This window comes from Xenopus laevis, chromosome 3S, assembly GCF_017654675.1.
Source record: "Xenopus laevis strain J_2021 chromosome 3S, Xenopus_laevis_v10.1, whole genome shotgun sequence".
Lineage (NCBI taxonomy): Eukaryota > Metazoa > Chordata > Amphibia > Anura > Pipidae > Xenopus > Xenopus laevis.
In genome coordinates, this window is record NC_054376.1 from 62,241,681 (window position 1) to 62,266,211 (window position 24,531).

The 24,531-nt window shown below is 41.2% G+C and overlaps 1 protein-coding gene across 2 annotated transcripts; it reads right to left on the reverse strand.

Moving 5' to 3' along the window:
* Positions 1-1,361: 1,361 nt before the first annotated feature.
* isl2.S (ISL LIM homeobox 2 S homeolog) lies at positions 1,362-23,881 on the reverse strand. Of its 2 annotated transcripts, XM_018255634.2 has the most exons (6): positions 23,718-23,880; positions 22,645-22,834; positions 17,121-17,311; positions 13,803-14,080; positions 4,791-4,958; positions 1,362-1,957 (listed from the first exon to the last, which is right to left on the reverse strand). In XM_018255634.2, the coding sequence occupies exons 1-6, from the start codon at positions 23,773-23,775 to the stop codon at positions 1,841-1,843; spliced, it is 1,002 nt and encodes a 333-aa protein (XP_018111123.1). In that variant the 5' UTR covers positions 23,776-23,880; the 3' UTR covers positions 1,362-1,840. The 2 variants fall into 2 exon arrangements, with proteins under 2 accessions (XP_018111123.1, XP_018111124.1); XM_018255635.2 differs by lacking the exon at positions 17,121-17,311 and having other exon boundaries at positions 23,718-23,881.
* Between the last annotated feature and the right edge of the window lie 650 nt (positions 23,882-24,531).

Here is a 24,531-nt window from a genome sequence, read left to right on the forward strand (position 1 = left end):
TGGTCATAGAGGTGCAGATATTATTAGCCTTATATCCGATGAACCATCGGACGACACAATCTTCTGACCTGCCACTAACCATTCACATTAAATAAAGTGGTAAAAGAATCGTACGACAGACAAATAGCAGTGTTAGTCACTCACTGATATCATCAGATAGGCAATACATGCAGATATATTATCAGCTAACCTGTCCGATCGACTAAACGACCGATCGCCATGGTACGAAAAATGTCGAGAAGATCCTCTTATGGTTTATCTTTATGTCTATGGCCAGTATGTTGGAAACTGGTTTGTTAGAGTAAAGAGATTTCCATTTGTAAATTAAAAAAATATATGTATATTAATATCATACACTTTTGGTAAAGTCAAAAAGCACATGTAACATTGGAAAAATATCTATCTATCTATCTATCGATCTATCTATCCGTGTGTGTATATATATTTTTGCCGATAATCCGATACACTTTTAATGGGATACTCAAATAGACATTTGCAGGCATCGGTACCTATCTTGCTTTATTATTTTTCTAGGCCTTTTTCATTAATATTCAGAACACTGTATGAAAAACTGAAAGTGCAATAACAGGATGATGATGACTGTAATTAATTCAGTGTCTTTGGTGGCTCAGGCAAACATAAAATGCACAGAAGCAGAGTTCTATAATTAAGTTTCACAAATGTTTTCAGTAAGATTTACCCCATCCCTCCCCCAGGGGGTGTGCTGTGTGTGAATATATAGGGAAAATATGTCCTAATTGTACTCAATATGAAAAGCTGTGCATCAAACAAACCACCATTTAATGTTTGCCAATATTTCCCACTAGGAATTAAAGAAATTATAAGAAAAGACAAGATGATTTAGGGTAGAGACAGATGAGAAGATTCGGGAAGATTTATTCGCCCGGCGACAAATTGCCTCTTCTTTGGCGGCTAATCTCCCTGCCGGCTAGAATCAAAATCGCTGGCGGGATGGCACTTGGAGCGTTTCATTTTCCAAAGTTGCCTGAAGTTGCCTCAGAGGTAACTTTGAGCGACTTTGGAAAATCAAGCTCTCTGAGTACCATCCTGCTGGTGATTTCGCCAAAGAAGTGATTTGTAATCTCCCCGAATCTTCTCGTCTGTCTCTGCCCTAAAAGAAAATAGAAATACAAGGAAAGTTCTGTCACTTAAAATCTTCCCTACCTTCACCCAAACCAGTTAGCTGTACTCTAGGTAAAGAACAATATACAGTACATTTCTACTAAAAGTCATGTTGATAATGTGTCAAATTCACCTCATGTGATGGAACTATGTGTTTAATACATCCATACATCAGTGTTTGTATATATATATAATCAGACAAAGGTAACAATCAGGGCAAAATAACAAACCTTTTTGTCTCATTTCATTTCTTTTTTTATTAAGATCACATTAGAATCCAATGTAACTGCAGATTTGACAATAAATATGAATAACTTACTTTTGTTCGGTAATAAAGTCCTTGGTCCACAAGATAAATTAGCATTTCCACCAAATGACTAAGCATTTGATAGTTATAGAAATATCTCTGTATCCCGCTGCCATATTGGCTATAAGAAGGCAGATCCTCAAGCAGTTGCAACAAACCCCTATCCGGTCTCTGTGGTAGCGTCCAACCCAAGTCCCATCTCCCACTAATAATAAACACGGGCGAGTAGTTCCAAAAAGAACCATAAATCCCTGTTTGGCCCCGAATCCCAGGGGACTTTTGGTGGGCACGGGAGGCGGCGGAGTTGTGTCCAAATGCTGGGCCAATTTCTCAGTAGGGCGCAGGGGGTTTCATGCAGGGTCCATGCGGCAGACTTCCAAGTGTCGGTCTTCACGTCTCCACCGGGCTGGGCACCATGCTGTTTGGGGTGTCGGGAAGCTGAGAGGACAGAGAGGCGATATCACTGCCAGAGGAGTTCCCCAGGGAGCCAGACTCTGAAAAAGACACCTGCAACCCAAGGGAAACCATCATGGTGAGCTGTGGGGGAAAGGTAACCAACCAGGGCAATCAGATTTTGGCCCCCTTCCATTCACCCCCCACTGTATTTTCTTGGTTTTGGGGATTAGGCCATAAGAGTTGTTATAGAATTTTGGTACCACTGGCTCTAACCCTAATATCCTTAAATAATATTTATTATTAATACTTTACTTTACATGAAAAGATTATTATAAATTCTAGCCTAACGCTGGCCCTAGCCCTAAACCTTAACCTCTTGTCCCCTAAATAATGCACATTAATTACACTTTTCTTCATATGAAAAACTGTTATAAATTCTAACCTAGGGCTGGCCCTAACCATAGACCTAATGTCCCAAAACAATGTACATGAAACCCAAACTGTTCCTAACAACTTCCACTTTAAAATTTATATATGAGAATAGACATAATCCTAGTGGTGTAATGGCCTGGATATATACAGGGAGGGGCTCTAGCCTGTGTTTAACGAATACACTAGTTTCTAGTAGCCTAAAATCATGGAGATTACAGTGGAGATTATAGAGTGGCGTAACTATAGTGGAAGAAGACTCCACAGTCGCTGGGGAATCAGCTTCCTCTATAGTATTAAAATCCCCTCTCTCTGCCACTGTTCTCCTTTAAATTGACGAGTGCATGCTTTCGCAAGCATGGGGAGAGTGGGGCACCAGACCCCTCCAAAATTTTGCTTTGCTTCACAAATGTTCTTTTATAGTAACTAGCATCTATCATCTGCAAAGATCTGACATGCTGGTAGTTACAGGTTAATAATAGCTGGAGAACTTTATGTGTCCAAGTGCAACTTGGGATATTTTGCCTTTAACTACCAATAAGGTCAGACCTTACTGTGTATACTTGCTATAAAAATAAATTCCTATTCTGTGTATAAAGCAATGCACGAGGATAGTATATAAAGAATGAAGTTGAGTAAAAAATGAGCAAGTTCTGCAGTAAGCAGTGCACATCAAGATGAACATCAAGATTTGGTTTTCTTTCAACCCAACTTAACTATGTACCAAAGTGTTATATAGTGAATAAAGTACCCCCTCTTGTAAATTATAAGGATATTAGAAGTTACCGGAGGTCATGGAACTCCGAGGTAACTTCTAATATCCTCATATTTTGCAACTTCATTTATTATAATACACAAATTTCAGTGAGTCATGTGACAGAAATGACATCAGAACTCACCGTTTATAACTGATGACATCAGAACACACTGTTTATAAGGCTATAATTTACAAGATATTCATGGCTTTTGTGTATTATAAGAGCTTACTTACATATAGGGTTGCCACCTTTTCTGGAAAAAATGCCAGCCTTCCTATATATTTATCTTTTTTCCCCTATTAATACCATTGGGATCAACCATCATTTTTACCGGCCAGGCCAGTAAAATACCGGCCAGGTGGCAATCCTACTTACATATACTGTACAAGTGCTAAATTGTGTCCACCTCAACTCTGTTCACAAAGGTGACTTCATAGACGCTTATCTGTACTTGCAGTTTTCATCAGAATTCCAGATGCTTTACTAAATAAGGTACAAATTAAAGGGGCCGAGGATGCAAGGAAGCCCTGGAATTAAAACCTGCCACGAGGAGTGTCACTTTCAGGGCAAGTTGACATTGGTGACTGACACGCATTTTCCAATTGCTTATACTGTAGATGGCTAAGGTGAAGACTTGTCATGGAAAAAGGAGTGCAGCTGCTTTATATATTCCTGACATAGATCGTGCAGAGTAAGGAAAGAGAACTACATGACACATGAGAATAAAGCAGGATGGCCAGAAGAATAAGAAAATAGTTTAAAAAAGAAGAATAATTTAAAAAAAAGATAGCAGCATGAAATATAGCAATGTTCCTCTAGAGGCAGCTTTGGGCAACTTTGGAAAAATGAAACACCACTGGAGAGTCACTTTATCAGCAGAAGAGGAGAATTATTGTAGGAGTGACTCATCTCCTTGTGTGTCATTGCCCTTAGTGGAACCTGCAGAGAGAGGGCCTGATGATAACTGGTTACCCCCCACAATTACAACCTACAGTTCCTTGTCTTCTGCATTTGCATTGTGTGCACTGGCGCAGGAAGCCCAGGTAGAGGGGGCCCAAGGATCGAAACAGGTATCTATAACTACAGAGGCAGCCAAGCCCGGACTGGCAATCTGTGGGTTCTGGCAAATGCCAGAGGGGCTGCTGTATGGTTCCATAGAAAGTTACCATATAGTGGGCTGGTAGGGGCTGTTTGGGCTGGTAGGGGGCTGTTTGGGCCTCTGTGTACTTGGAATGGCAGGGCCTATTTTGACTCCCAGTCCAGGCCTGGAGGCAGCAGACCCTATGGCTGCAGGGACCTAGGTCTGATTGCTCTGCAGGGGAAGCCAGAGGTGACTAGATGCATAAGCTCAAAGTTCTGAAAAGTGTTAAAGGTTTTTAAAGGCTTTAAAGTTATTTGTAAATGTACTTGCAGTTGAAAGAAGTACTTGTTTGTCTCTTTCTGTTTTCTGCACTCACTCTTTGTTCTGACTCTTGAAGTAATGTAGCATAATCCACTTTCCTCCACATCTGTTAATCAGCCTGCTTCTGCTACATTGTTTCAGGAGTCAGAAACAAAAGTAAAGACAATATAAACAACCAAACAAATATTACATTTAGCAACAATAGATCTTTTGTATCTAAATATATAACTTAAAATCCATTGTAACATATTGAATTAATGTATGCATAAGAAGTTATTGAAAAAAGGAATTTCACCTTTTTTGTACATTTCTGTGACCCCCCCGCCCCCTTCCGCTGTTTTCTGCTTTCTCTCACCAGTTGTTGGAATGCAGGCTGATCCAGGTCACTTTGTAATGCAAAATCACTGAGTGCTTTCCAGGGTGGCTGATATGTCTGTACCTCAACAGCACTTCCCTGCACAGCGCTGTCATGCCGAATTGGACTTCCTGCTACCATTGGTGTTCCTGTCAAGCCCTGCAGGCTCTGTGAAGATGAAGATCAATGTCAGTGACACACATCACACTGAGAACTGCCGAACATATAGACCAGAGGAACATACAATATATCAACTACTGGTCTTGGTACTTTCAGGTTTTTGCTTTTCTTGTTCCTGTAGCTGCCTGAAAAAACCCTAATCACTGATTGGCTGCAGACACACCAGTTATAATATACACACAAGCAAATGTACTTAAGGGCAGAGACGGACGAGAAGATTTGTGGAGATTAGTCGCCCGGCAGGATGGAACTTGGAGCGCTTTGTTTTCCGAAGTTGCCTCACGAGGAAACTTTGTGCGACTTTAGAATATGAAGCGCTCTGAGTGCCATCCCGCCGATGATTTAGATTCTAGCTGGCGGGGAGGCAGTTCGGGGAGATTAGTCGCCCGAAGAAAAGGCGATTTGTCTGCGGGCGACTAATCTCCCTGAATCTTCTCGTCTGTCTCTGCCCTAAGGGTAGGGGCAGACGAGCAGATTCAGGGAGATTTAGTCGCTTGGCAACTAATCGCCTCTTCTGCGGGCGACTAATCTCCCCAAACTGCCTGCCCGCCAGCTAGAATCGAAATCACCGGCTGGATGGCACTCGGAGCACTTCATATTCCGAAGTCGCACAAAGTTTCCTTGTGAAGCAACTTCGGGCGTTTTTGGAAATCGAAGCGCCGCGAGTGCATTGCGCTGGCGTTTTCTCATTCAAGCAGGCGGAAGGCAGGAAGAAGGCAGTTCGGGGAGATTGTCGCCCTGCAGAAGGGGCGATTAGTTGCCAGTAGGGATGGGCGAATTTTTTCACCTTGTTTCGCCGCAGAAATGGCGCCCATAGACTTGTATGGTGTCGTGAGTCACAAAAAAAAAGATGCGTGACAAAAAATTTTTGACGCCCATAGACTTTAATGGGCATCGGCGACATTTCGCTGGCAGCAAATTTTTGGCGAAACGGGTCAAGTTCGCCCATCCCCAGGCGACTAAATCTCCTCGAATCTGCCCGTCTGCCCATACTCTAAGAGTAGAAGAATTTAATTTGATATTTGCTACTTCAGATTCAGTTTACCAACTGTTTATCAACGCGATACAACAAACAAGGACAATGGATTTACTGGGGGTGGCAATATGTTAGGTGCTTGGATGTTAATATTTCTCCCTGGGCAAGTGAATCTTTTGTACTTCTGAGGGGGTGATTAACATATTTAATTCCTTGTCCTTCAGCATCCTACTACTAACTGGACACTACTACACTAAAAATAAATAAAAGTGACCCACATTTGGATCATTGGAGTGTTTTTGACCTGTTTTTTTAGAAAGCTATATTAGACAATTAACTGTTTTCCAAAGACAATTTAACATAATTGTTAATGACAAATATGGAGTTTTGCCAAGCAGCATATTTCAGTCACCAATTGTTGCTTTGTCCTATCGTATTGACTTGAATGGAACTGCCTAACATCACTAGTACAGGTTAACTTGGTTTGAAAATACATAGCATTTTTCAGGTGAAACTACCTATACAAGCAGTGTCGGACAGTTCCTTTTAAAATCTGTTTTCTTCCTCAACAAACCTCATACAAGCTTCATTAAAAAACACTCATAATGGGGGGCGTGGCTAGCTGGCAAGCAGCGTGGAAGCAGTTTTCAGGCGCTCCCAGGGTCCTTATGACAAACGGCACTTTCCCCAACAAATAAAGCCCATACGGACTAGTAGTAGTTACCTGCAGCTCTAGGGGGGCATCCGCTGCCGTCTGCGCCCGAAACCGCCGCTCCAACAGCTCCCGGGCCAACAAACAAAGTGCGGCCTAGTGTCGCGCCCAAAGCCGCGGCCTTGAGTAAGGCTCTGACCCGGACGCGCACGGACCGGAACTCCAACCCCGCCGCATAAGGCCAAAACAGCAGTTTGCGGCTCAGGCGAAGGAGGAAAGGTGGGGTGAGTGCCTGGCAGACCCTGGGGGCGCTCTTTGTGCATACTTCTATCCCTGTTTCCACCTATGAACTGGGAGGAATGAGGCAGTGAGGCCTATTACTATCTCCTGCGATAGAGGGATAGTGACTCTGCCTGCAGCCTCATCAGAACTGGTCCCAGGGGAAAGCAACCAGAGTGCTCCACACACAAAGAGCCTTTGATACAAGGAGGAGCAGGCTTTATAGTCAAGTGGTGGGAATCCATCTGGGTGATCTCAGATACCCCTCTGCATAGCAATATACCAGTTACAGCCCAGCATCTTGCAATCAAATGCCCACACAGGTTCTACAATAAGCTTACCTGATTAGGGCACTTGTCCACAGACCCCTACAACACCTACAACACCAATCTGTCCGGTGGGGCAGGACAAGCATGGATGCTACTATAATGTAAAGGGCTCAGTTGAGAGCTCCGTGTACCGCAACCTACCACTACTTATTGAGATCCTACTTTAGCACAAGTGCAGTATCTACTATAACAACACTGTCCTTCTCATGATGGGAGGCAGCAAAACACAAAAACCAAAGTCTGATGCGGCATCTAAACTTGAGCAACTTGAGAAGGCAGCCTTCTCAAAATGGTTCTAATCCGAAGGAACCTCAACCAGCGACTGCGAGCTCCTCCTCATCGCAACCAGAAGCGGCGACACAGCTGCTCTTGGACGCAATTACGGATTGCAGGACCTCGCTTTCCACTAAATTGGAGGAAGTCAAGATCGACCTCTCGCTGCTGCGGGCCGACTTACAGAATATGCGGGAGAGAGTGTGTGAGACAGAGAACAGAATCTCAACTCTTGAGGATACCTGCACTCCAATTCCTGAAGCAATAATACGCATGGAAACTCAACTTAAGGCCTGCACGGACAAATTGGACGACTATGAAAATAGGCAGCGACGTAATAACCTACGTATTGTGGGGCTCCCAGAGAGAACGGAAGGAAATGACCCAGAAAAATGGCTGCGAGACTCTGTCCCCACAGCTGCTTTCTCACCTTTTTATGCGGTCGAACGGGCCCATCGGGTACCAGGTAGGAGCCCCCCGCCAGGAGCACCGCCCAGGCCCTTCTTGGTTCGACTGCTAAACTTCCGAGATCGTGACGCCGTACTACAGGCAGCCAGACAGAGCCCAGAGATTATGGTGGAAGGAAAGAAGGTATCCATCTACCCAGATTATTCTGCAGAGCTTCAAAGACAAAGAAGCACCTTTACGGCAGTCAAGTGCCGCCTGCGAGACGCCAATCTGAAATACGGCATGCTCTACCCAGCCAAACTGAGGGTTCAAGCCGGAGACAGAGCCAATTTTTTCACCTCAGCTCAAGAAGCGAGCGATTGGCTCGATGCCCGGGGCGATCTGTCCCCTAGAGCCAGCCCTCGTCGCCCTAATTAAAACAGACGGTAAAAGACAGTGCTGCAGCAGGTGAGATCATTCTTGTTTATACTTTTCTGACTGCTCTACCCTCACACTATAGACTGAGCCATAGGTTGCAGGCTATATTCCCTGACGGTAAGGGGAGGGCATCACTCCCCATTTACTCACATTGCTCGGTGACACATGGATGTACCCTCTCCACCTCAGACTAGAACATGGCTGGAAATTTGTAAGCCATAACTGTGGACTGGTTGTTACAGACTGTTCCTGCTTGTGCCTACGAGCTCTCAGAGACACTCTAGTTACCCCGCCAATGGAATACTCAGGACAGGAGAAAGCACTTACTGATTGTGTATCAATACTAAATTTGGACGTATCACAACCAATACACTGAGGCTTACTCCCATGATTTGGAAGGGAGGGAACAATCCCCTCTACTTGGCAGGTGGGGGAAGATGACATGCTGGGATCTTCACTGTCTTAGTATTGGGATATGGTGTGCTCATTGCCGGTCTTGCACCAGTGCCTGATGTACTCGGCTACCTCAGCCTGATCCTGCTGCAGGGATGACTCTCAGGATCTCCCTAATATATATATGCTACTCTAGGTACTACGGAGACTCAGACTCTGCCCCTGTTTCACCTTATCTTTTTGTTTTAAGAGTTATTGCCAAGTGCTACCCACTCCCCTGTTGGGATTGTTCGAATTAAGGGAAAATGTATCTCCAGGTTGGGAGGAGGATACCGGGTGGGGGATTTAATGTTAATGGGTATTCTTTTTGTCTATTTTTCTTCTCTTTCCTTTTTCCCCTTTCTTTACTTACCTCTATGAGGGGAGGTTTAAGGACTAATAAATATTGTTGGTGGTACGAGACATTGCTGCTGACAGCTATAGGTCCCCCACGAAACTCGAAACACACTCCTATATCGCCTGACACAACCATTCTTTTGCTGGGAGCCCACGGGCCCTTAGAGTTACGCTGGCCACAGTGGAACAAAATTTACCCTAAAAATGACTATGGCTCCTCAATGTTTTAAATTACTATCCTGGAATGTGCGTGGGATTAACGATAAAATCAAGAGAGCAGTGGTTTTAGATCCGGCCAGGAAATCTGGGGCGGATGTTATACTACTCCAGGAGACTCATCTAGTGGCCAGAGGGTTCGTGCACTGAAACGGAACTGGGTTTCGGTGGCATATCATGCAGACTTCTCAACATACTCCAGGGGAGTTGCTATCCTGGTTAGGAAATCACTAAATTTTCATTTTCACGCACTCACTTCGGATAGAGGTGGAAGGTATCTAATTTTGAAAGCCCAAATTGCTGATACCACTTATATAATTGTTAATGTATATTTACCTCCTCCTGCAGACATACAAATACTAAATGAAATCTTACAAAAAGTAGCTGAAATGGGCAATCATCCTATGCTATGGGCAGGTGACTTTAACTTGGTCCTTGATCCGGCCCTAGATAGACTTCACCCCTCCGCTCATGACACAAAAAATTTTGCCCGTTGGGTAGAAGCTACAGGCCTGATGGATATCTGGAGATGGCGACACCCCCAACTTAAACAGTATTCGTGTTACTCTGTGGCCTCTGCAGCGATGTCTCGTATAGATATGTGTCTAGGTACAACTGAAGTATTACCATATGTTGACTCTATAGAATACTTGACGAGGATGTGCTCTGATCATGCCCCTCTCTTATTATCTCTGGGTGGCACCAATCAGGTTAGAGGAGATAAATGGAGATTACCCCCCAAATGGATAGCCAACCCAAAGGTTAACGAACGTCTCCTTCCTTTGCTTACACAATATTGGGAAATTAACCAAGACACTGCAGCAGAACATATAGTGTGGGACGCCGGTAAGGCCTATATAAGAGGTGCATATATCTCCCTTATTAAGTCAGCACGCAGAGAGGGGGACCAGGCTCTCTCTCTTGCTCGAGACACTTTAGCTAAAGCAGAAACAGATCTGACGCTAATAGAATCTGACGAAACTAAACAGGCTATGCAATCGGCTCAGAGAGACCTGGACTTACTACTAGTTGACAAATACTCGCAATGGGAGCTTTACAGAGCAGCTGCCTGGTATGACAAGGGCGACAAAAATGGGAAGCTGCTGGCGCTACTGGCCAGGGGGGATGTACCGAAGACTATGATACAGGCCGTTACTAATGGAACTACTCTCATTACAGACCCAATACAAATGACACAACAATTTGAGATGTATTTTCAATCCACATACCGTTCACCACCTGATACCTCTTCTGACAAGCTCAAGGAATTCCTAAATACAATAGACTTCCCAGAGGTCCCTCCAGATCTAGCCATGCAATTAGACCAAGACATTACCTTAGATGAAGTTAAAGATGCAATCAATGGGTTTCCTATGGGGAAGGCACCTGGTCCAGATGGGATTCCGATTGAATGGTATAAGAAATATGTAGACTTTCTGGCCCCCAAACTCTTAGCTCTCTTTAATGGAATTCATAGAACAGGAATACTGCCTGACTCATGTTATGATGCCTTTATTACTCTAATATACAAGGAAGGCAAACCCCCTGACAGATGTGACTTATATCGACCTATATCCCTCCTTAATTGTGACATTAAGATATTTGCCAAAATCATAGCCAACAGACTTAAACTGATAGCGCCTGATCTAATACATCCGGACCAGACAGGCTTTATGCCCTCTAAAACCACAGATATCAATGTGAGACGACTTTTTACTAACCTAGCGATCCAACATGATAATGGGGGGAATAGGATTGTGGTGTCCCTCGATACAGCGAAGGCTTTTGACACAGTTCAGTGGCAATACCTATGGGAGGTGTTAACTCGTTATAAGCTGGGTCCTAAACTTCGGAAGTGGATTCAGATGCTATATGCACATCCGAGGGCTAAGATATTGGTCAATGGGCAAGTGTCGGAAAGCATATCACTGGGAAGGGGCACCCGACAGGGGTGTCCTCTCTCGCCTTTACTTTTTGCCCTGGCTATAGAACCCCTGGCCATCAGAATACGGGCGAATGAGGATATACAGGGCTTACGTATAGGAAACTTGTCGGAGAAAATCTCATTATACGCTGACGATATGCTAGTATATTTGGCCCACTCGGGTTTAGCCCTAGAAAATCTCCTGACAACTATTTCTGAGTTTGGCCAATACTCTGGTTTAAAAATTAATCGCACTAAGTCTGTGGTCTTTCCCATAGATCCCCTTCCCCAGGATACGCTGGACACCTTGCTACAGCTCAAAGTAGCAAACACATTTAAATACCTGGGTATAGTGATCCATAAAGATCTTAATAGGTATGAACAACTTAATCTAGATCCAGTAGTACAGACCCTGACTAACAAAGTTGCTGTGTGGCAAGACCTACCTCTTTCTTTACCAGGTAAAATTAATATTTTTAAAATGATCTTCCTACCCAAATTTCTGTATGTTCTCCATAATTCTCCCGTAACCCCCCGGGCCCATTGGTTCGCCAGAATAGACAAAATTATTAGAGGCTTCTTGTGGGCAGGAGACCATCCTCGATTGAACTTTAGGGTGCTACAGGCGCCGGCTTCTGGAGGAGGCCTAGCACTACCGAATCTCAAACTTTACTTTCTTGCAGCCCAGTTGGTATATGCCCACTGGTGGATTGTTCCTGACCGTAGCAACTCTGCAGTAGTGTTGGAAGCTGCGGTAATAGGCTCCTTTGAGGCCCTTGCCAAACTCCCTTACAGAGGTGTCTCTCCATATCACGTGACCACTACTCCTATGCTCACGGTGGTGAAGGCCTTTCAGAAATCTCAAATTCTGGTTCGAGGAACCTCTACGGCCTGGTCCCCCCATACCCCGTTGTGGGGCAATAATCACCTCCCTCATTTTTGCTCGCTACCAGACATCTCAAGGTGGGCACAGATCGGGATAAAAACCCTAGGTGATGTAGTCACTGATGGTGACTGTAAAACGTATGACACAATCCAACAGGAACTGCACCCCCACCCAGATATGCTATTTCGTTATTTGCAATTACGCCATGCTTTCAACGTACAATTTCCAATCAAGCCTGTCAACTTGAAGGTGACGACCCTTGAGACCTACTTACACAGGTTAGACCTAACTAAAACCCTATCCTGGTTGTATACGATATTATCTACTGCTGGTCCCTCTCCCCTTGAGAGAGTTAAGGGCAAATGGCAAGAAGATATCCCTGACCTGACTGACGAAAAATGGAAGGATGCACTAAAGCTTGTAACAGAGCTATCTATATCTATGAGGGACAGGCTTATACAAATTAAATTTTTAAATAGAGTTTACTTAACCCCCTCCCGTCTGGCAAAAATATATGATAATGTATCGGATCTATGCCCTAAGTGCAGAGTGGAACCTGGTACCATGTTTCATATATTCTGGTCCTGTCCGGTAATTCAGAGCTTTTGGAGTGCAGTACTCCAAACCTGTCTGTTGGGGATAATAGAGGGCTTGCAGCTACACTCCTATGCTAAAATATGCTACCTACAGCTCCTGTATTATGCCAAAAAAGCCATATTAATGCACTGGAAGTCGCTCAACCCCCCCACAATACAATATTGGCAAAAACTGATAAATGACTCTCTCTCGAACCAGAAACTAACCTATCTTTCAAGAGGCTGCCCTGGAAAATTTGAAGCGATATGGGGTACCTGGCTAACTGTGCAATCTAGTTAACTGCTGATGTACTAATATAATGGTTATGATATTTTATGCCTTACCCCCCCTCCTCCCCTCTTTCTCAACTTTCTTCTTTACTATACCTTTACTCTTCTTCTAATTGTATTATGTTTAATGTCTAAAATTTTAATAAAAGAAAAAACTTTTAAAAAAAAACAAAACACTCATAATAATGTTTTTTTTACAAAACTGTAGTATATATATATATATATATATATATATATATATATATATATATATATATATATATATATATATATATATATATAGTACAGATTTGGGATTGGTTATCTGGAAAACCATTATGCAGAAAGCTCTGAATTATGGGATGGTTGTTTCCCTCAGACTCCATTTTAATCAAATAATTCACATTTTTTCTGTGTAAAAAACAAAGCAAAACAATACTTTGTACTTGACCCCAGCTAAGATCCTCACTGGAGGATAAACAATCTTGTTGGGTTTAATTCATGTTTAAATGTTATTTTAGCAGACTGAAGTAATGGAGATCCGAATTACAGAAAGATCCCTTATCCAGAAAACCCCAGGTCCCAAGCATTCTGGATAACACGCCCCCATATCTGTGCAATGTTAGCAGGATTATCCAACACTACATACCATACAAATTGCAAGGGGCATTGCAATAACAATCATTTGAATACACAATCCATCGGATTATCCCAAATAAAATCCTCCCTTGATTTGTCCTTTAATTTTTAACTGAATAAGAAGCTGTTGACCATTCATCCATTTATCATGTCAGTCAGTTGGATTTAGCAAGCAGTGCTCATTTGCTACATTACTCACTGTTTTGTCACTCAGTTGCTGCTGCTGGAGCTGTTTCATGAAAATGGATCTCTTCTTGTCTTTACATCGTTTGTTCTGAAACCAAACCCGGATAACCCGTGGACTGAGTCCAGTCATTTCTACCAGCTGTTCCTTCATCAGGGCGTCTGGACGGGGATTGGCCCCATAGCATGTTCGCAGTGTATGTAGTTGCTTTTCATTCAGTACCGTCCGGACCCTGGTAGTCTTTTCTGTTTGTTTGTGGATGTGAGATCTGAGGGATGAGGGCCTGCCGGAGTCTGAAATAATAAGACTAGTGTCAGCTCTGGAGGTTTACAAAAACACACAAAAATGTATATGCTTGGATAAGGATATCTTCATTAATATAATTTGACGAGAAAGCCTAAAAAAGAGACTGGCACCCAGGTAGAGAAGACAGTATGGTTGCATGAAATGTATGGTTAATTGCATTTGATTGTGTCCCTAAAATGATACATGTATATCACAGTCTAGAGCAGACCAGAGCTTACCCAGTAATGAAGTGATGTGAGTAGTGTGTAATGAAGGGGAAGGAATGTTATCTTCAGATGGTGCAAAGTATGGTGCAAATTTTTCCTTAGTTATAGTGGAAACATCTGCTTTAAGCTACGATTATGGTGCTATTACCATTTCCTACAGGAAAATAGTTTATAAAGCTTTCCATTCTTACATCAAGAACTTTCCCATGTAATTAGGGTGATAATAATCCACTCCGGGCATTTGTGAGACCTTATTTCAGGATACAGTTTAGTGTATAAATAGTCAAAAACAAAATCCAGCTAGAAGGACTGCACTGCCTGTAATTTTAATTAAATGGAATCAGTTTAGCCCTGCAACAGGCATATGTTAGATAAATCCCAGATTTTTTAGTGATCTGGTAATCCTAATTTAGCGTGAAGAGGAATTAAGATTAAAAAAAACTCCAGGACTGTATTACCAACACACTTTTGAAATGGGGTTAATTGACATCTTTGATTTCCATGGGTTGGATAAATAAAACTGGAGATGTATTATTGTGAGACAGTTACAAAAGGTTCTCAGCAGGATGATCTAGAGAGGACTTACAGTGGGGGTAAAGCTCACTGCATAATCGGACTTTTGATCACATCAGCACTGATTATTGTTCTGCACAGCATTTTTATTAACATGATTCTCCAATGCTTGCGGGTAAGGGCATTGCTTTTATTGCTAGATTTCTATGGCTGCTTCACCATGACCATTGTGAACATATTTACTGCTTTCTTCTGCTTCTCAATACCAAAAGCAGAAAATCAATAAAATGCCCTTTTAATTCAAGAGCTTTCAGGTTTATCTCCTAACATTGCCACATAAATGTGTCAGTTCATCAGATATTGAATCTTCCAAACAACTCCAGCCAATCGTTGAAATACAGAAATAAAAACCAGTGAGTTTGCTGTTTGTCAGACTGTATGTGAGAAGCTTAAGGACAATGGGAGATGTAATGTAATTGTTACACTGCACACCCGAAATCTACTCACTCTGCAGTAGTGGTGCTGGTTTTCTGTTGACCTGCCACGGTCAATGGGTGATGTAGCCAATTTGGGTATTTTAACCATTTATATTGTAGAGGGAAATCCAAGTGGTGCAAAACCCCAAATATAAAAGTGTGGTATGCCATAAATGTATTTGTAAATGCTTTTTTAAAAGGCTTCCAGGTAAAGATAAAATAGCAATTATCATGGCAATAGGCATCAAACCCCCCATAACAATTTATAAACTATCAGAGCCTAGCAAAAGGAAATAGGTTTTACAGGGAGTCAACATACTTTTATTTTACTTGCCCCGATACCACCATCTTTACTTTTATGAGTATTTGCAGCAAATCAGTGCCTTTGGGGTGTGCAGATAAGCAAAGTGAGCCAGCTTGTGACTGACTGATACATCCCTGCCTCTTCTCCAAAATGTAGATTTGGCGCTACGTTCATCCATCTTGCTTTCATGAATACTGCAATCCAGACACTATCATAAAATGTATTATATATTTGGAAACGTAATTACTTGTGAGAACAGTTTTTGATTATATTACATTGTAACTATTTTGCACAGTAAATGCAAAGTGAAGCCTTCTGAAATCAGAAGGTATTTATTTGTCTCATGCCATACACACAGCATTGCCTAAATACCAAAAATGACAGTTTGAATTCTCCCATAAGGCATCATGGGTAGAGACATGCTCATTTTCCATTGCACAGTATAAGAAAATATAATTATAAGCAATTTTCCAAAATACTGAATAATTTAACTCATTAAAATTTAGCCAGGATTTTAAAGTTATTCGTAAATACAATTATAAATGACAGAAGTATCTCTCTGGCTGTTTCCATTCTCGGCACTGTGAGTTCTGACTGCTGAAGCAATACAAAAAAAGCCAGACATGGATGAGAACTAACTTATGCTACATTGTTTTGAGAGCAACAACCAGAGAACAAACAAATAGGGTTTTTAGTTACAATTATAGTTATATGATACACAAAAGCTATAAATATCTTGTAAATTATATCCTTATAAACAGTGAGTTCTGATGTCATCAGTTATAAACTGTGAGTTCTGATGTCATTTCTGTCACATGACTCACTGAAATTTGTATGTGTATTATAATAAATAAAGTACCCCCAGTTGCAAATTATGAGGATATTAGAAGTTACCTCGGAGTTCCTTCCGCCTCGTGTTTTTATATGGTCATGAAACTCCTCAGTAACTTATAATATCCTTATATTTTACAAGAGGGGGTTCTTTATTCACTATATAATGCAGCACACCACTGAAATGTTCTTGTATCTTTGTGGGGTTTTTTTTTTGGTATATAATTTTTATGTTTATTGTATACACCTATTTATTGTACAGCTTTGTGAAAAATGCTGGCACTTAATAATAATAATAATAATAATAATAATATAATGTGTATTTAAAAGATGCATAGGATTAGGCAAAACGAGATTATTAGTTGGAGCTCCCATTTAACACTACATAACCATGTAATATTTATGTAACTAAGAGCTGATTATAATACGATTTCCAGCTTGGGCATTAGCTAAACCATCTGAAAGCAGGAAGCTACAGAATTAAAGGCAAATACAGTGGGATTTCATATAATTATGCAGTAGAAAATCCATCCAGATCAACAAACAAATGCAGACAGCGAATTTAAGGAAAGTATTATAATCAGTCGCTTATCGGTTGCTATGGGTCGCAGCAGTGGTGCGATTTTGCACTACTTTGGCTGCTCTTATTCTATACAGGGGGGTGTTTGTATAGTATTGTGCTACAGTGGCTCCCTACCTGGGAGGTTGTGCTCTGCCCCACACAAGAGCTCTTGGTCCCTCAGGCTGATCTCTTCCCCCGGGAGGAGGCGGCGGCTGCAGATAGAGCATCGGAAGCAATCGGTGTGATACACTCGCTCCCCCACTCTCATCACCAGCTCCGAGCGAGGCAGAGTCCCCTGACATCTGGGGCAGCGGGTACTGAATAACCTGAGGGGGGAACACACATACTGACCTTAGTCGTGAAAGATAAGCAGCGTGTTTAATGAATAGCACGATTGTATTGGGACTATCTGTACAAAAGTCATTCTCGCGATCCTAATCTGTCCCCCCCCACACACACACACAAAGGTGAGCGCAACCGAAGAGGGGCACGTGATCGAATTAGGGCTGCACGGTATAACATCGCCTATTATCGTGGCGCAGACACACAAACAGCGGTGCAACTATAGAGGAAGCAGGGGGGGGGGCATGATGAGGAATTTCAATATCTTTTGGTAAAACAGGTCTAAACGTTTTGAGGGCCCTAAAATGAAGATCTAAAGAGGTCACTGCACAGAAAGAAATAGATATATGTCTGTGTGTCACATAATGTAGCTCCTGCTATTAACTATAATGCTATGAGGATCCCTATATCCTTCTGGGACGTTCCAGTACATTTAAAAGGACGGTGTATCCTTCTATCTGATAGAGAAAAAAAGAAGCTATCACATTCAATAAATAGGAATCAGTACATATAGATAGCTACATGATACATTGGATAGACAACAGATAAGCAAATACATAAGTATATTTATTTATATATATATATATATATATATATATATATATATATATATATATATATATATATATATATATATATATAAATAAAAACAGGGAGGAGCACACCCTAAACGTGATTAGCAACTTGGCCAGGTGCTGGTAAATAAAGGGACATAGTACCCCACTCAACTGGAATACTTGTGAAAAAAATCAAAATTTATTGAATTTTGAATTTTTTTTCAAAAGTATTCCAGTTGAGTGGGGTACTATGTCCCTTTATATATATTTATCTATATAATGCATACAAGGAGCACTCACAGGTCTTAGCAGAAGATCCAAAAAATATTTATTGTAGGCACAAAAAACTAACGTGGCACCAGCCTTTCTCAAAGGATTTTCTGCTAAGACCTGTAAGTGCTCCTTGTATGCATTCTATTATTACTGACCTTTGAGGATTGCACCCAGGCGCTATTTCACTACTTTTTCGTGAGTGCTGGTATTTTTTATTTTTGTTATTATATATATATATATATATATATATATATATATATATATATATATATATATATATATATATATATAAAAGAGCCAGCACTCTCGAATAGTGTTCGTTTGCCTGGGTGCACGATCAATATAATATGGATGTGTATATATATATATATCTCTATCTCTCTCTCTCTCTACTGGAAGTTCCAATCACATATATATATATATTTACTGTAGTACTGATACTATTTGTAAATAGCAGCAACAATAAACGACCTTTTTTTCATGCTGCAGTTTACAAATAAACAGATGCCTTGTATATTCTCTGCACAAATATGTATTATATATAGGTTTTGACAATGGTCTTAAATGGAGACCGAAACGTTGACCTGTTCTATGTTTTAAAGATGTATTAAATAAAAGTATTTTTTAACTTTTGTGTGCATCGATACTCCAAACAATTTTATATATATATATATATATATATATATATATATATATATATATATATATATATATATATATATATATATATATATATATATATATATATATATATATATATATATATATATATATATATATATATATATATATATGTATATATATATATATATATATATATATATATATATATATATATATATATATATATATATTACTTGCAAACACTAAGCCGTGTTATTTGTATACATTTTGGAATGAAGAAAACAAAACAAATATGAAGTAGTATCAGTAAGACTGCAGTACGAGTATGTGCCATGGGCTAAACTACTGGCACAATATATGATATAATAATCATACACAGCTGAATACAGGACTCATCACACTCAGTATGAATGGAGGTACCTGTCTTATGTAATTATGCTCTGGCACTGGGTACATGTTACATTGCCCACAGATTGTGAGGTCTGCATGTTTAACTGTGCTGTGAACATTATAGGAATAGGTGCACTTTATTTATCTTAACAGAAATATAACTATAAACTGTAGGAAAGAATGGAATGATTTGTTGTAAGTGTAACTATGTGGGTGTAAGTTACATTGGGCTCAACTAACTTGGAGGCAAATGGATGTAGATTTACATTTTTTCATCTGATACATTGTATGATACATTGGAGTTACAATGTGGAACTAACACATTGTGCATCATTTCAGCACTAGAAAATACATGATCGGATGGTGTGAGGTCTCGGGGTAATGTACAGCTATATGCTGCGATTAGGAAACTGGTTGAAAAAAGTAGTTGAGTACTGATCTGATTGCTCTTGTATACAAACGACAAACACTGTAGAAAGAGAAGTACAGGCAGTCTGTATACCCAGTATACACTTGTGCTTATGTGCAGTGAGTATTGCACTGAAATCCAGCCGAACACTATTTTAAACATGCGGTATATTTACATTTGTGGTTATACATGTGGCCTTAATTCAGCAGAGACTGGTAACAATGAAGGTTCACTAAAATAGAACTACTGTAGAATAGAAAAGGTCCCTGATACTGCACTGCTCACAAACTGTATAACTATGTGTATACTATTATCAAGCATTTCGTAAAACACTATTTATTCGCGAGTAACAGTAAAATAATAACGTTAAAGCAGGAGCTGATAAAGAAGTAAAAACATGACCATAGATCAAGTCGCAGAGAGCATACACCTCATAATTTATTGTGAACTACAAGAAGTACGACTCTTCCTCCAATATACACTTGCCGCATTTTTATTCTTGTCACCCCATTGACTTCAGAAATGCCTACGAGAACCATTCCGTAATTATTTAACAACAACAGAATATGTTTTTACCTGGTTACCCCAAGACAACGTCTTAATGATTCTATTTAAAATCAATCTCGGTCCCACAGCCAGTCTATAACATTACAGACACAGTAATAACAAGCACAGAATAAATAGCAGCCATAGGTGCAATAGTTACAAATGGAAGAATTCTGTACATAAAACAATTACAAATGGAAACTCATAAACAATACCCAGTCACACAAACTGTATATTTTAATAAGAATACAAACACATACGATATATCACATATGATCTATGGTTTTTTGATGTCTTATGATATCATATATGTTATATCATAGATAAGCTCATATAATAAACTCTCGTTCCCCAACTTCCAGACTCTTTATCCCTGTCTTCTAATCTGCAAATGTGTTCTGTTTCTGTTCTAAAACGAACAGGCTAATAATGATATAAGCCAGAAAAGCTGAGTAGCACTTTACTGTATGTAATAGCAGCTCCCTATAGTATGAGCCCAGATCAAAATAGAGCCTAGACAGAGATTTTAAAGGGGCACAGTGATTGTTATACACATTCATGGGGGCTCAGAGCAGCAGCCACAAGTCACTCAACCAACGTTCGGCTCCAGAGAAGAAAAACAAACTGCTTGGGACATCAGGATATCTGATAAGGCTCAGTTAAAGGGGAGCTATCGCGAAAATGAAAATTTAATATAAGCTTCTGCATACTGGAGTAAGAAACTTTCTAAATACAATCAATTAAAAATTCTGCATTGTTTCTGAAATAATCATGTTTATTTTCTATATTCCTTTCTCAGTATCTGTTTCTCTTCATTCTGTCTTCATGCAGCAGTTGGGTGTCAGATATTCATTGACTCCTTTCCTAGCAGATTTATTAGAGCTCACTCAAATAACTGATTCCAGTACAAACAAAATCTAACAAAATAACTGCTGTTTGCACAAATTCTGCATGTAGAGAGACAGGATTTCTGGTGATTTTAATAGAGTGAGCTCTAATACATCTTCTACGCAAAAGGAGCCCCCCTAAAAATATATTGGATCATTCATCTGACACCCAAATCCTGAATAAAGACAGAATGAGGAGAAACAGGTGCTGAGAGAGGAATAGTAAAGATAAACTTGATTATTCCAGAAACAGTAGATCATTTTTAATTGATTACATCTAGAGAGTTTTTTTATTTCAGTATGCTGAAGCTAATATTACATTTTCGGGATAGTTCCACTTTAACTGGGCTGCTACATGGACAGGAGCAATCATATAGATCGTGCCAATAAAATGCCACTTTTTATGTATGCATCCGATTATTAGAAAAGAAAGAACTTACATTTTATTTATATAACGAAATTCCTTGAAAATAGGCAAATGGGCCTGACCTGTGCCGCTTACCCACTGAGCTATACAGATATATCAGTTGATGCAATTGTCTATGTACATACTGCACCAGCCGGTAAAGAGAACACAACGTTATAGATTTATATTTATATAGTGTGTATACGTATGAGCACAGAGAGAGGGAAAGAAACGGATAATTATAACATTATCCTCAGATCCAATAACAGTATTTCTGGGTCGGATGAGACACAACACTGCCATTAGACCAGGGTTCAATTCCCCCTGAAGCCGACTCACTCGACTCGAGTTGCCATTTAGCGGGATTGGTCGGCAGTTGCATTTCGGCCTTTATAGAGGGCACTACTAGTAGCAATAGTCCCTTCACAGTGAGATGCTGTTTCAGTATGGGGCTAAATGATAATCCACATTAAATTGCCAGTGAATTTAACAAATCAATTCCATATATGATTTATGAAGAAGTTCTTGGTACAGTTACCAAATATAATTAACAAATAATTTCCTTAGCAAATATTTTCCTTTGCTGCTGTAGAGATCGGATCAGTACTCGCCTGGTACTTACAGAACTAGCCCAGGACCAGCTCTTTGGGAATTATATTTCTTACTCTTTCTAGAAATATTGAATGATTTGCCATTATTGCAGCTAAAAGCACATTGCGTGAAACATGTGTCTGCAGTTCCATATTCAATACAGAACCACGAAGAAGAACGGTGTGTGCAGTTAAGATGCAATAACCAGGCCTTCCCAATGATTTTATCCAAACGAAATATTATTCCCTCCGTCGCTGTTTCGGCGCTGCGCCAATTTATAGCGCTATTCCTGGGTCCGCGCTGGGCTGGATTTATCCAAAGTAAAACGCATTTCTCCTGTATCTGTAGAAATAAGTCAAATCAACTGGACTTGCGGTGTTTTTTTCATTGAAGAAAAAACACAGCAAGTGCAGTTGATTCGACTTATTTCTATAGATGCACCATGAGCTGGAGGAATGAGAATCTTCACACACAGTTTCACATGGGCTTTTTATACCTGAATTCTAATAGACATGTGTAAGGGCATCCTATAAAAGTCCAGTCCCACTAATATATCCTGTAATAAGCCCATGAAGCCCATGAAGGAGGTATGAATGAATGAATAAGAATGTATGGGCGTGTAGTAGTTGCTCACCTGATATAGTCCCTCTTGCAGTAAGTCTTGCCGTCTCGCACAAAGCACGTGCAGTTCTCATCCAGGTACTGACTGCACTCGGCGCACTTGAGACAGGCCGCGTGCCACTCCAGGTCGGGGGCCACTCTGAGGATGTACTGATCGAGGATGTGGCTGCCACAGCCCACACACACGGCCACACCGGCCTTCTCTGGCGGGAGAGGAGCACACCGTTAGGCGCACTGTACTTACATGAGCTCTACAGCTGGAAGCGCGTGTCACACTGATACCTTGTCTGTAACAAAAGCTTTGCTATTGTGTAGCCAATTACAGCCAATCCGTCATACCCTCACACAAACCATTGCACACACTGTCGTATTCTCAGACACAGTCGGGCATAGGAATTCCAAGCCCTGGCTGCATTTCTGCGGCACACTCAGAGACAGACATGCAAGCAATTTCCTATAATCTGTGGCACTAAAAGAACTCCCACACACCCAACCATTGTCACTGCCAGTAAGTACAGTTACTGCTCCCTGTTTGTACCCGTTAGCGCTTTGTCTGTGTCACTACCTTTACCCAAGATCTCCGTTTGTCTGTCTGTGGCACTGGCACTTCCATTTAGCGCATCTACACACCCCAGGCTTGTGGCTCTATCAATACCAATACCCGAAACTATTCTCTGTAGCTGCCCCTGTGGCACAGGCCCTTCCAGCTATAGCAACACTATTATACAATGACACAAATGCTCATTTATTAGGATGGCCACACATGATGGCACAGATCAGAATGGCAGCAGTAATCTATCATCCATTCTCCCATCCAATCTCAATCTTTCTCATCATGTAGTATATGAGTCTGACTCAGACTAGACTAGTGCATCCCTACACTCCTTGCTCAGCATCCAGTCCTAATGTATGAATCAACCCGTGCTCTCCTTTAAGAAGTGAGTTTGCGCCGGTATCTGCAGCAGGAGCGCAGGGCAGAGGATGACAGACGAGCAGCAGAAAGTTGAGGCGCACAGTGTAGATGGGGCACATACACCCAGGCAGATCTATAGTCGGACACAACTCCAGCTAAGCAGCACGACTTACTTTTGGGATGTTCTCCCATAGCAGCCAAGAGCGGGCAGGGCAAGATGACATCCACCATATAGAGCTGCAGTCAGATGCCGGGGTCAGAGCAGGCAGCACTTCCAGCACTGGAGCCCGGGCGGGACACTGCACTAACCCAAGCGCCGCATGATGTCACCGCGCACAGCTTTGGGCTTCCCTGGAACTCAGGAGAGGGCGGGGCCAAAACAGCGGCAAGCCCATTGGGCAAGAGTTTAAATGGACAGTGAGGGTAGGGCCCACGCTGAGGCGCTACCTCTCATCACAGGAGCCCATGTGGGCCAGTCTATGGAACATGCTTTCTCATCCTCAGCCACAACAATACATTATAGCTTCAATATGCGAACAAAATATTAAGTATAATGAATTCTGTGTATAAAAACTAATTTATAAAGCTAAACAGAAAGTGTGCGCAGGGTTTATACGTGTGAATTATTTTCCTTACTGGTAAGTCAATATAACTACTCCAGGACAATATAACCAAAGGCTCTTTGTGTGCTATGACTTTAAGGCTGGCATTATACAGTAACTATATATCCATACGTCAGTCTGTGCTCTGCATCTGATCTATTCGGAAATCATTCAGCAGCAACGCCTTTGCCAGATTCTAGGCAAGAGGTCTACAGCTTCAGGTTCCCCATTACAGCCCCATATTTTCGGTGATTATTTCTCAGCCAGGTTACTAATATATGAAAACTCGACACCAACGCTCATTTAGCAGTAGTTCATTTAGAACCGCACCCCAGGCCTCACACAGTGCTCTTAGCTAGATGGGGCAGCAGGGCAGTTTGGAAAC